General features: G+C 42.2%; 1 protein-coding gene across 13 annotated transcripts in view; it reads left to right on the top strand.

The window, feature by feature from the left end:
- The window catches only part of sgip1a (SH3GL interacting endocytic adaptor 1a), a 98,391-nt gene that overhangs the window by 64,944 nt on the left and 20,726 nt on the right, over positions 1–12,721 (top strand). For 11 of the 13 annotated variants that reach the window (XM_034293684.1, XM_034293683.1, XM_034293685.1 and 8 more), the window contains 10 exons: positions 739–811; positions 1,618–1,642; positions 1,964–1,984; positions 3,311–3,376; positions 3,659–3,725; positions 5,223–5,404; positions 7,886–7,897; positions 9,659–9,670; positions 11,011–11,032; positions 11,152–11,236. In XM_034293684.1, coding sequence (XP_034149575.1) covers positions 739–811; positions 1,618–1,642; positions 1,964–1,984; positions 3,311–3,376; positions 3,659–3,725; positions 5,223–5,404; positions 7,886–7,897; positions 9,659–9,670; positions 11,011–11,032; positions 11,152–11,236 — 565 coding nt within the window. The remainder of the gene's footprint in view (positions 1–738; positions 812–1,617; positions 1,643–1,963; positions 1,985–3,310; positions 3,377–3,658; positions 3,726–5,222; positions 5,405–7,885; positions 7,898–9,658; positions 9,671–11,010; positions 11,033–11,151; positions 11,237–12,721) is intronic. The other 2 variants (XM_034293681.1, XM_034293682.1) reach the window with 2 other exon arrangements.

Below are 12,721 nucleotides of genomic sequence, written 5' to 3'. Positions count from 1 at the left end.
ACTCTTTGGTTGTTTCAGTTAACTCAAATCTCTGCAAATGACTGAATATACAGAACAATTAAGTTAGCTTCTTTTCTGAGTTCCTGTTTAAACATTTGGGTGTCATGACTGGTTACAAATGTAGCGTATCAAAATCGTCTTGATTTGAGCTAGCTGAAATACACTTTTTCCCTGCTGTAATGGTACTTAGTCTTTCTCTTATACTTTATAAAATTGTTTTGGGAGCAGTGCCAGCTTCCTTCCTACTCTTGGCCATAATGAGTTATTTCTCATGATACAGTGTATTGATTTAGACTGAGCTCTAATGGGAGTCATTATCAGAGTAAGGGGCATTGGTTAATCAATAATTAACAGAAAAGCATCCATTGCCATTGACTATGAGGATGGTTTAATATATGACTGAATGTTAGTCTCCTCAAAGCTATATGTGTTAGCCTTCACAGTTGGTCCTGCTACTTAATAATAGATGAAAAGCTCACATTTGAACTGCTGGATCATAGTGGATAGTCACCTTCACAGCTAACAGACCCACAAATACATACACAAACACACACACACATTCACTGTGTATACACAAACATGAAGATCCTCAAACTTGCACACCTGGACTCCTATAAACATACACACACTTCCTCGCAGAGGTGATGTTTGCTCTTTGATGCTGCAACTTGTTGATTTTGTGTGCTCAGACCTGTGTTTGTGTTCACACAGTCTCTCTTTCTCTCGGTTTTCCCTCAGGATTGAAAAAACGTACCAGGAAGGCCTTCGGGATACGGAAGAAAGAAAAGGGAGACAAGGATAATGACTCAACGTAAGTCTGACAGCCTAACTTAGACACACAGACAGACAGACACACACACACACACACACTACTGTTACCTGTGAATAGTCCACTGAATGTGGAAGTTCCATTGATGGAGCTGAGGTTCTGTTGCCCGTGAGGTTATTCCAGTTTGAGCCATAAGAGCCGCTCACGCATTCCAGTTCCTTTGGCAGCTGTAGGCTGTAGCTGAGCCTCCACAGGTTATCCATGTGGTTATCAATACCCAGTGTCTTCTGATGCTGTGAGGACCCTATCAACTCTCCTTATTGGCTAAATGTGCATGGTGTATTTCCTTTTGAATGAGTTTAATCTGATCCTGTGTGTGTATCTATACCGTGTATGTGTTTTATGTCTCCACGAGTTGTCTCTGGGTGTGCCTGTGTGTGTTTTCTGGTTGTCTTTTCAGTTAAAATAAAAACAATGAGTAATACATGGATTCTTCAATTTAAATAGACACTATTGTTTAATACAGACTCTTCAGTTTGAATAGACACTATTGTTTAATAGGCTCTTCAGTTTGAATAGACAGTATTGTTTAATAGGCTCTTCAGTTTGAGTAGACACTATTGTATAACATGAATTCTTTAGTTTGAATAGACACTATTGTATAACATGAATTCTTTAGTTTGAATAGACACTATTGTATAAAATGGACTCTTCAATTAGAAAAAAACAGATTTTATTAAATGGGCTCTTCAGTTTGGACTGAAACTTGCTGAGTAGGTAGTTTGAAGATTCTTACTTTGTCTTTGCCCTTCTCTCCTCCCCCTTCCTTTTCTCTCTCTCTTTTACAGGGGGTCCCCTGACAGAGAAGGGGCTGTAAGTACAATAAATGAATTCACAATTTATCCAACGCATTAATCAATTCACTTTCTTCAAGTGTGATATTTCTACCATCTCTTATTGAATTGGATTTTAGATAAGAAGCTCTATTTATTTTATTGTTGGATGAGAACAACACAGGCTTTAACATGTTGATTTAATACCGTTGTCTTAAGGATCAATCCTCTATGCGTGAATCAGGGCTGTAACATTACAGACTCTTGCATCAAACACCTATTGAATCATTTGTTCACTTTTGACGTGCATTGATATGATTTGTATTGTGCTTGTATTTTCTGTATTTTGGACTGTCACCAGGATCCTCAAGAGATTGAATCGGTATTGACCACTGCTAGTGTTCCCTTTAGTCCCGAGAAACATTATAGCTAGACTCTACTCCATGCTACTAGACCCTATCAGACCAGTGGTTGTCAACTGGTCCTCACTATCCAAACTCAAAACTAAAATGTTTCCTTATATACTACCAAGAAGAAAGAAATATGCCATAATAACAGTAACGATTATATTAGAAAAGGGTAAAGCATTTTTTTATTGTCAATAATTCCTTATTTGATGAAGATTCTTGGCAAGCTCACTTATTGGAGAGCACAAAATCGGCTAAATAGCTCTGCCAATAAAAATAAATGGTGATACATTTCTTTATCGATTAGTTACGTCTACGAGGGAAGCAGCAAAAAAAAACTAATAACAGAGGCCTTCTACAAAGGTGGGAAGTTGTGTTCAACCCAGGTCTTATGTACCTCAAACGGAAGACTTCAAAAACAGTTTGATGGAAAATGATCAAAGTTCAAAATACTTTGAATGGGGCGCCTGAATGGTGCAGTCACTGTCCCACAGTACAGCTGTGTCCTTACGAACAGGAGTTCAACATTTAGATTTTGGCAAATCAAGTGGGGTTCATGAGGGCAGTATAAATGAGCTCAGCAGCGTCCAGGTTTGGTGGTAGGACGTGGGACAGGGTTGACGCACTCCAGCAACTCCTATTGGTGGGTCGGGTGCCTGCAACCTAACATTTGGTCATTGGCCAAAAAAAAAATTTCTCCTTGAAATTTTTAGATTTGGCTGAGACTTCCTGGTTGTGCTGCATTAAGTAGAAGTAGTAGTCTGCAGCAGGTTGCTTTGACAAGGCATGGGAATAATTACTAATCGGGCACGAAATTGGAAAGGGAGAGAAAAGAGAGGTAAAACCCATAAAAAGTGTATGTAATATATTTTTTGCTTTTACAACAAATTTTCTTCCCCTCCCATGTTCTTGACAATACAATGATTAGTGAAATTCAGTTCTGAAAACTAACTGGATTGTAAGTTCTAAACACTTTGTGCATGGTAAATTCAGACTAATAGAATATAATGTTTCCCCCATTAATCGAAAGAAAGCTTCTACATCTTTTTCACATATTCATTTTGAGTATTATTTTAGAAAACCTTTCAAAACCCACTAAAACCAAAATCTGGATTGCAACACACCAATTGTGAACCACTGTCCACTGTCCATTGATACTCAGTAGGTATGTAGTTACTCAGTTCCTGTACGTGTAGCTTAGAGTAGCCAATAATAAATTAGATTAGTATTATAGTTGTGCATGAGTTGAATAATCAGGATCCTGATTGGTCGGCTTGATTGTGATGTCATTGTGTTTTCAGTCACAGAAGAAGGCCAATGGTGCAGCAGTCAATGGGTTCTCCGGAGAAATCGACTGGGACAGATATGTAAGGAACCAGCATTATTCTCCTGCACTTTGCACAGGCCCATAGGGCACGCATTTCAAGGAACTAGGCAGCGATTGCTGACATGCCCTCACAGACTTACATGTTATGGAAAGTAGAGACTCCTTTGGCTCTTCTGTAGCTGTCCTTCAGGGTTGGGATCAGTTTAATTTTAATTCAATCAGTTAAAGGGAGTAAGCTGTATTGACAGAATGGAAACGGAACTACGCCCGGCTCTGACATCCTGGTCTGAAAACCCGGTGCGTCTGTTGTTGTGTGTTCCAGAACGCCCCACCAGTGGACGATGAAGGTTACAGTCTTCGGCCCGATGAGGAAGAGGGGCCAGGGTCAGATATCCTTTCTCATCTAACTCCCGCGTAGGCAACCTAACATGTCCACACTGTAGCCCATGAGTATAACCCCTGTTAATTTAGTAGCCTCAGACATCCGTGGACCTTTATCTCATAACACATATCATGTATTACAGGTCGTTATTTTTCATCTGATTGTCAAACGTAAGGAGCTCCTGTTGGCTACGTTCACATTTGTCCCCTCTCAATGTAATTCCCCGCGTCCAAACAGAGCGCTGTTGCAACCTGCAGTTAACATTTGATGAACAGAAAGAAACATCTGTTAATAGAAACCCTAACGTGATTACTCCAGACTACAGCACCACTGAACAAACGAGTCTGACGCTTTGTCTCTTGTACTTAGTGTCTTCTTAGTGTCTAATAGAAATAATGTATTATTTCTATTGTTGTGGACACTGACCTATGACATGACCTTTGACTCTAGACAGCAGTTATTGACTTACTGCTTGGTACAACCACTAGATTATGTACCCAAATGCAATTTATTTTTGCATAAACTTCGTAATACCTGCATAATACCTTTACGGTATTTGTATGTGGCTGAAAGTTGTATATCTTTTGATACTCAAATCTTACTAGGTAAGGTGACTGATAGCCCATTGTTATTCACAGCAATGACCTGGGGAATAGTTACAGAGGGAAGAATACTTGAAGTTCTTTCTTTTTACTCCTTCACACACACTTCTCTCTCACACACAGACACATACATATCCCAATCTTGCATATCCTAACTTTTGAACCAGATCTCTTTGTAGCATAGCTTATCCCTATCCAATTCCTCTTGTATCATCCCAATTTGTCCGTTGGAGTCAATGTAGTCCGTGATACAGTTATCTAATCATTGTTGTTTTTAGCTAGCTAAGAATGTAACATTACTAAAAGCTGTTGGTTATCAACTGAATTAGATGTCTAAAGCACCCTGCATTAAGTAACAGAATGAACAAACTGGTAATGTTGAGCATTTCCTTTGAATTATTTAGAAAAGAGACACATGGTTTTCAACAACAAGCATTAATGGGGTTAACTGTTTTGTTTTAAATGGTCTGTGAAGAATCGGGTGTGATAAAAAACAAATCCATTCAGGAAAGGAAGCTACCATTTAGATGTCATTAAATTTGTGAAATATAAGTATTCAGAGAACCTGCTGTTCTGCCTAATTAGGAGCTGGAGTATCTAGTATTCACTGGTACTGTAGATGTCGAAACACATTCCTAAGTGAAGTTTATCCTGGGTAAACCTCTAAGATCAGCTTTTCCTCCCCCTATCTTAATCTTAACCACTAGTGGCATCTAGGGCAGCCGTATGCCAACATTTTGGCTTGATGACCTCATCTGTAATTAGAAATTAAATGAGGAGCCGTGCACATTTTTGTGAAAAAAAGGCTGTTTTGAATGCCTAACCCTACTCTTCGAAACACAATGTGAGTGGGCTACGTCCTTTCAGCAGTCAAACTATTACCGTCCTTAATGACAACTCACCTGGCCCCAAACCTCCCAAGGAACACTTCTTCTCCTCCAGTGAGTCAGAAGGAGAGGAGGACCACCGGAAAAAGTTTAAGATCAAGATCAAACCGCTACCAGCAGAGAGTGCCTGTTTGGCCCCATCGGTAGATGAGCTCAAGGCCTCCATAGGCAACATAGCTCTCTCTCCCTCTCCTCTGGTGAGTCCCTCCATTTGCCATCATTGTTCTGCCCTCACCAGGGCTATGATGTAATTTCCTGTTGGTATTGAATAGGGCAATAGAACTGTATTCTGTGTTGTTATTGTTGTACCCGTTTGCTGTTCCGTTCCTCGTCAAGGGAATCCTCCACACAGCTCATAACACGCGTCTCACTGTCTTTGGGGTTCTCTGAACACATTTCTTACTGTCTCTGTGTGTGTTTCTCTGAATGCATTTCTTACTGTCTCTGTGTGTGTTTCTCTGAATGCATTTCTTACTGTTTCTCTGTGTGTGTTTCTCTGAATGCATTTCTTACTGTCTCTGTGTGTGTTTCTCTGAACACATTTCTTACTGTCTCTGTGTGTCGTTCTCATGACGCATTTCTTACTGTCTCTGTGTGTCGTTCTCATGACGCATTTCTTACTGTCTCTGTGTGTCATTCTCATGACACATTTCTTACTGTCTCTGTGTGTCGTTCTCATGACGCATTTCTTACTGTCTCTGTGTATTCAGTTGTTTTGCTGACATGTGGTGAAAACTGTTATTTTCTCCACATCACAGCCCTGATTTACATGTCTGATAGTGAATGATAGTTTCCCATAGTCCTGTAGTGGCAAAGAATTAGAGAGACACTGTCTTTTGTCTGCTCTCTACTATATAACCAACTGCTGATGCTGACATACGGAACAGAGCGAGAGAGACAGAAAGGAAGACTGTAAGGGTTAATGTTGGTCGGCAGGTTTTGCTATTTGGTTGTGACCTCAGTGGACTACCAATTACCAGACAGGAGGTGAACACAAGACAGATGTTTCTAAGCAGCCCACTGAAACAAATGACAGTTCCCTCACTGCCAACAGTGGGTTGATACAGAATCTCAGCCACTCAGCAACTGGAGAGAGAGTTTTGTTGATTCGGGGTCAGATTCATTCCAACACCACAATTACAGCTCATTACATTCAAACTCACTTCATTTGAAAGCATACGTAAAGCCTCAAATTAGAAGAGTGATCCAAATATGGGGGGGTAGGTGTTGGACGTGTGTCTCTGTGACCTGGGTCCTTCCCTCCAATGCCCTCCACAAACCTCAACCATTTCTACCACTAACTTTCTACTTGGGACATTTAGCTCTGGTTTCAACCCTGCTGTAAATAATTCAGCCTGGAAAGTGGCCATAGAGACTGAGACAGTAAGATACTGTCCTGTACATAAATGGACAGTCTTTGGTCATACGAGAACCTGACAGACTCAATAATTCATCCATACACTGGCGTTAGAGACAATAGCTACGCGCTTGTTCACTAACCTGAAACAGTGAGCTGGGTTTTGGTGGTCAAAAGGCTATGTGTTTTTGACAGTAGAGATTAGAGCGCTTTTGCTTGGCCTTTACAAGTTATTTTGGAGAAATATCACAAGGTTAGGGACAGAAACGGTAGGATGCTAGGTGGCATTGGGGTTTGAGATCATAACAGGCATTCAACCATGCAATTGCAGTATGGTGTAAAACCAGTTCCAGAAGAGACTTTCATGTAGACGGATTAACTGTAACCCCAGGTCTTTCCAATCCTTTAATATTGAGATTTATTCCCAAGCCTGGGTTCTAACTCCCACGTCCGATTAGAAAGCAGTGCCAGCTCTGCCCTGCGCTTTGTGGATTAAGTCGATGCCAATTAGCATATCTTCCAGTTAGTTCAACCTCTCCAGTCTTTCCAGAGTAGATGTTGCCTCTTATAAGTTTAAACCTCAGTCACATGTTGGACCCTCGCTCACCATTGCGACTGTGTGATTACCGAGGTAGCCCTGGCAACGGTTACCATGAAATTGGCCAAGGAGAGCCGGGATAGGGAGCAAAGGTTGAGTCAAACAACGAGAGGTTCTGGTCAGATTTGATTCTCTACCATGCACTTTCAATCGCTCCATCGTCCCCTCTCTCCAGCATTCTCTCACTCCTTCTCCTTGGATTTCTTTCTCTCTTTTCCTCTCTTGACTTCTTTCTCTGTGTTTAAGTGGAATGTGTCGTTGTTGGAGGAGAAACAGAATAACAGGATGTATGTGAGGGCAGATTGATCTCCCACAGCCATTTCTGTCCACACTGTATATATTAATGAAGTTTCCAAGTTTTGGTCAATTCCAAGTTCTTGCGGATTTTCAAGAACTTGGAATTGATCACTTGAGTCAAATGTTGACCAGACTATTAATTGCACATCCAATCACATATCAATATGGATACATGAGATGTGTGGATGAACGCAGAAATGTAAATGATTGATGGCCTGTTACCTACTGTGTGTTAATGTGGTCAGTCAGTAATCAGCTCTGTGTTACCCTCCCATGAAACCTGCTTTTACATCTTAGTGTATGATTGTGGATTATGCTGACATGGCATCCCCTGTCTCTCTCTCTCCTGTCTCTCTCTCCTGTCTCTCTCTCCACCTCTCTGTGTTTCTACACTGATCTTCTCTCTAACGACGCTAACTTCTGTAGAGGAGTAGTCCGGTAAGCCTATAACCCTTAGTGACATGTCATCTGTTGTTTTATTGTACAAAGTTTCCCTCTTCTCTGTCTCTCTGCCTCTGTGTTAGCATGAATGGCATGTGTGTTGCATGTTTGTTTCTTCTGTTTGTGATTATGCATACTGACTTTCCTTTCTAAGGACCATATTATTGAATGTCAGATGGGTGACCATGGGGTCCAATGGAATTGAGATAGACTGTACAGAAGCAACACCACACCCCAACAATGCCATTCAGTCTGAACATAGGCAGGTCCAGACAGTAAAAGAGGAGGAGCATGGGATGACACATTTACAGTGTCATCCCACGGTATACGAATGTTTCTTCTTTGTTACTTGGAAAAGGACTCTGATTGGTGCTGACATCCTGCACACCCTCCAGATAGGAGGCTTGTTATCCAACGGGGTTAGGATACTCTCCAGCAAGGCCCGCCCCCTGTTATATCACCCTAATCACTCCCAGCTCACTGCTGAAGAAAGGCCCGGAGTGGAGGGGGGGGATGGAGAAAATTGTGAGGGAAATGGAGGTGGAGAGGGCAAAAAACAACGCTGATATATAAAGGAGACTGAATGGAGGATGAATTAAGGCTGACCAAAGAAACAGGGTAGGGAGAGATGATAGGAGACAGAAGGAGAGAGGTGGAAGACCCAGCTCTGCAGGATTCAGCTGATCAAAGCCACCGTAGATGTACAGATGAGGAAAGGACAGAGCCAATTGGATCCTGGGCTATGGATGACTGTGATTTCTCTCTCCACATCCACATCAGCCCACGCATGACCACACACACGCTCACACACGTGGGAATTAGTCATCTGTGGCCCTACTGAGCACTCTGCTTCTTCTACCTTTATGTGTGGTCCATCTGTCTTTGAGCGCTGTTTAAAAAGTGTACTTCCATCAGTAAGTCTTCTGCCATAAATTACTGATTGTGCCGACTATTTGAACAGTTCCTACTGGCATATGACACCACACAACTGAGATCTGATCGAACAATCAGTGCTGTAATCACACAAACATCCAAGTGGCCTACAGCAGAGGGAATCAGCTGCCATGCCCTTTTTCATGCTGTTCTTCCAACCAGGATATAACTTGGGTCGAAGCGTGGGAGGGCATGCTCATTTACCCAACAACCTCCATTAGCTTTACAGCCGCTCAAGCTGTTTGACTTTTGTGTTAAATAGCACACGTGGCCTCTGTGGTCCTGACACCTGTGTCCCAGTCAACTTATTGCTAATACATTGTGGACTGGCTTACATGACGAGATGGAGTACTTTTCAAACAGCTGCCGGACATCACCATTATTGGAAAAAAGTTATATTTTGGTGATGGCTCTGATTGGAGAAGTAGGCTACTGGTTGTGACCAACTGGCTGTAACTGTTGTTGGCAATGGAACTGTTGTGAGATTAACTGTTGTCTGGTGAGTAACTGTTGTTATGAGAGTGTAACTGTTGTCATGAAAGTGTAACTGTTGTCATGAAAGTGTAACTGTTGTCATGAGAGTGTAACTGTTGTCATGAGAGTGTAACTGTTGTCATGAGAGTGTAACTGTTGTCATGAGAGTGTTACTGTTGCCTTGAGAGTGTTACTGTTGTTTTGAGAGTGAAACTGTTTCTTGAGAGTGTTACTGTTTTTTTGAGAATGTAGCTGTTGAAGTGTAACTGTTTTGTGTTGAAGAGCCGTGCTTTACTGATTTGTCACTCTCTGACCAGGTGTCTCTTCTCTCTTCCTTTTTGCTGGTCACAGAGACGTAGCCCGGTAAGTGTCCCACTATTCTGTGTCTGTCCCTGAGGTGAATTACAAACATGTTTTGTCCCTCTGTGGTTCCTGTAGTCTGTTGATGCAGTGGAGGGGAGAAGGTCAGTAAGAAGTCGACAGTTCTCTGTGACTTAAGAAAAAGAGTGTGGTCCCTGTTGTTCTATGCTTTTAATTGACTGGGTTTGCTTACTGTTCACCTCCTGGAGGAGACTGACGGCTTGCTTTACTTTGACATATTGAGGTGGTGGGAAGAGAGGGGCGGACACAAGAAATCTGTAAACAGCTGGAGCCTTTGATCTCTCACTCCAGCTCCATCTTCTATTGAATCCTCTGCCACTGAGCCCCTCCCCTCTCTCCTTCAGTCACCCTATCACTCCTTCTAGCTCTCTCCCTTTTCACTAACACGCAGCACTCTCTGTATTGGTCTCTCTCCCTTTTCACTAACACGCAACACTCTCTGTATTGGTCTCTCTCCCTTTTCACTAACACATAGCACTCTCTGTATTGGTCTCTCTCCCTATTCACTAACACATAGCACTCTCTGTATTGGTCTCTCTCCCTATTCACTAACACGTAGCACTCTCTGTATTGGTCTCTCTCTCTATTCTCTGTCTTTAACTCTGGGTTTTTGTCCCTCTGTTTCTGTATGTGTGTTTCTGCATCTCTCCTGCTGTCATGATACTGTCTCATCTGTATTCTAGAACTAAGGCACTCCATGTAATGCAGGGTGTGTAATGTCATGGGCTTCAGCTGGCTATGTCTGAGCCAGCGCCTTTAGAGACCTGCTCTTTTTATCTTCATTGCTCACTGATCATTTGTTATTAACCACAGGGCGGTTGCTACTACAAACGATACAGTATATTTTATTTGTATTCATGTGTAATAACTACCTTAACTACATCTCTTTTCACTGCATTAACAAAATAGAAATTGTACACCTTTTTCCATCTGGAACTGAATTTGATTCACGATTTGTGCTTACGTTTCTATGGCGCGTCTCCACACTGTCTCATCTGTTATGTCCAAACGCCAGTAGTTACTAGACTGTTCCACGATCTTTCTGCGAGGTAGAGACATCAGTCCGGCTATTAGTCATCCGCTTCCCGATGGAAACAGTTGTTAAAGCAGGGCAGCCAGTAGTCTCGTCCGATCAGCTCATCCCAATACTGTACAGACCATCTCGTGAACTCCACTAGCCTACCCACTTCCTCCCAAAAATTGCTGCATGTGAACGTTCAACATGGCGTGACTTCTGATTGTTTCCGTATGCATCGTTTGTGTGAAATGTAACGTGGGGTATGTTCATGTGTCTATTTTTCAAATGTGTGTTTTTATTACAGGGCTTGATGACAAAGGACTCCAGTAAGTATATATTACCACGCTTCTTGGCTTCACTTAAAAAGCAACATGCTCGTCACTTGCTTGCGTGTTTCACTACATATGATCAGTCAGTTGAGGTAAAATGCTGTATGTCTCCTCAGGTGAAGAAATCCAGGTAGCTCGGCCCAGACGTCCGGCACCCATTGAGGTTCCCACGTTAGCAGCTCCAGTGCTACAAGCCTCTAGGTACTTTTCTGTCAGTCCGCTGCTGGTCACACACAGACTCATCCTAATGGTTGTGCTGTCATTCACTGATCCAGTGGTCCTAAGTTCTGACACTTCAGGTCTTGATATGAACACTGTTGTTGTGGAGTTTGGTGAATGTTTGTCTCTCCTGTGATAGGAACATATCTCCTGTTGTGGAGTTTGGTGAATGTTTGTCTCTCCTGTGATATGAACATACCTCCTGTTGTGGAGTTTGGTGACTGTTTGTCTCTCCTGTGATATGAACATATCTCCTCTTGTGGGGTTTGGTGACTGTTTGTCTCTCCTGTGATATGAACATATCTCCTCTTGTGGAGTTTGGTGACTGTTTGTCTCTCCTGTGATATGAACATATCTCCTCTTGTGGAGTTTGGTGACTGTTTGTCTCTCCTGTGATATGAACATATCTCCTCTTGTGGAGTTTGGTGACTGTTGGTCTCTCCTGTGATATGAACATACCTCCTGTTGTGGAGTTTGGTGACTGTTTGTCTCTCCTGTGATATGAACATATCTCCTGTTGTGGAGTTTGGTGACTGTTTGTCTCTCCTGTGATATGAACATACCTCCTGTTGTGGAGTTTGGTGACTGTTTGTCTCTCCTGTGATATGAACATACCTCCTCTTGTGGAGTTTGGTGACTGTTTGTCTCTCCTGTGATATGAACATATGTCCTCTTGTGGAGTTTGGTGAATGTTTGTCTCTCCTGTGATAGGAACATATCTCCTGTTGTGGAGTTTGGTGAATGTTTGTCTCTCCTGTGATATGAACATACCTCCTGTTGTGGAGTTTGGTGACTGTTTGTCTCTCCTGTGATATGAACATATCTCCTCTTGTGGGGTTTGGTGACTGTTTGTCTCTCCTGTGATATGAACATATCTCCTCTTGTGGAGTTTGGTGACTGTTTGTCTCTCCTGTGATATGAACATATCTCCTCTTGTGGAGTTTGGTGACTGTTTGTCTCTCCTGTGATATGAACATATCTCCTCTTGTGGAGTTTGGTGAATGTTTGTCTCTCCTGTGATATGAACATACCTCCTGTTGTGGAGTTTGGTGACTGTTTGTCTCTCCTGTGATATGAACATATCTCCTGTTGTGGAGTTTGGTGACTGTTTGTCTCTCCTGTGATATGAACATATCTCCTCTTGTGGAGTTTGGTGACTGTTTGTCTCTCCTGTGATATGAACATATCTCCTCTTGTGGAGTTTGGTGACTGTTTGTCTCTCCTGTGATATGAACATATCTCCTCTTGTGGAGTTTGGTGACTGTTGGTCTCTCCTGTGATATGAACATACCTCCTGTTGTGGAGTTTGGTGACTGTTTGTCTCTCCTGTGATATGAACATATCTCCTGTTGTGGAGTTTGGTGACTGTTTGTCTCTCCTGTGATATGAACATACCTCCTGTTGTGGAGTTTGGTGACTGTTTGTCTCTCCTGTGATATGAACATACCTCCTCTTGTGGAGTTTGGT

This window comes from Esox lucius, chromosome 8, assembly GCF_011004845.1.
Source record: "Esox lucius isolate fEsoLuc1 chromosome 8, fEsoLuc1.pri, whole genome shotgun sequence".
NCBI lineage: Eukaryota > Metazoa > Chordata > Actinopteri > Esociformes > Esocidae > Esox > Esox lucius.
This window is presented reverse-complemented; position numbering and strand designations above follow the sequence as displayed.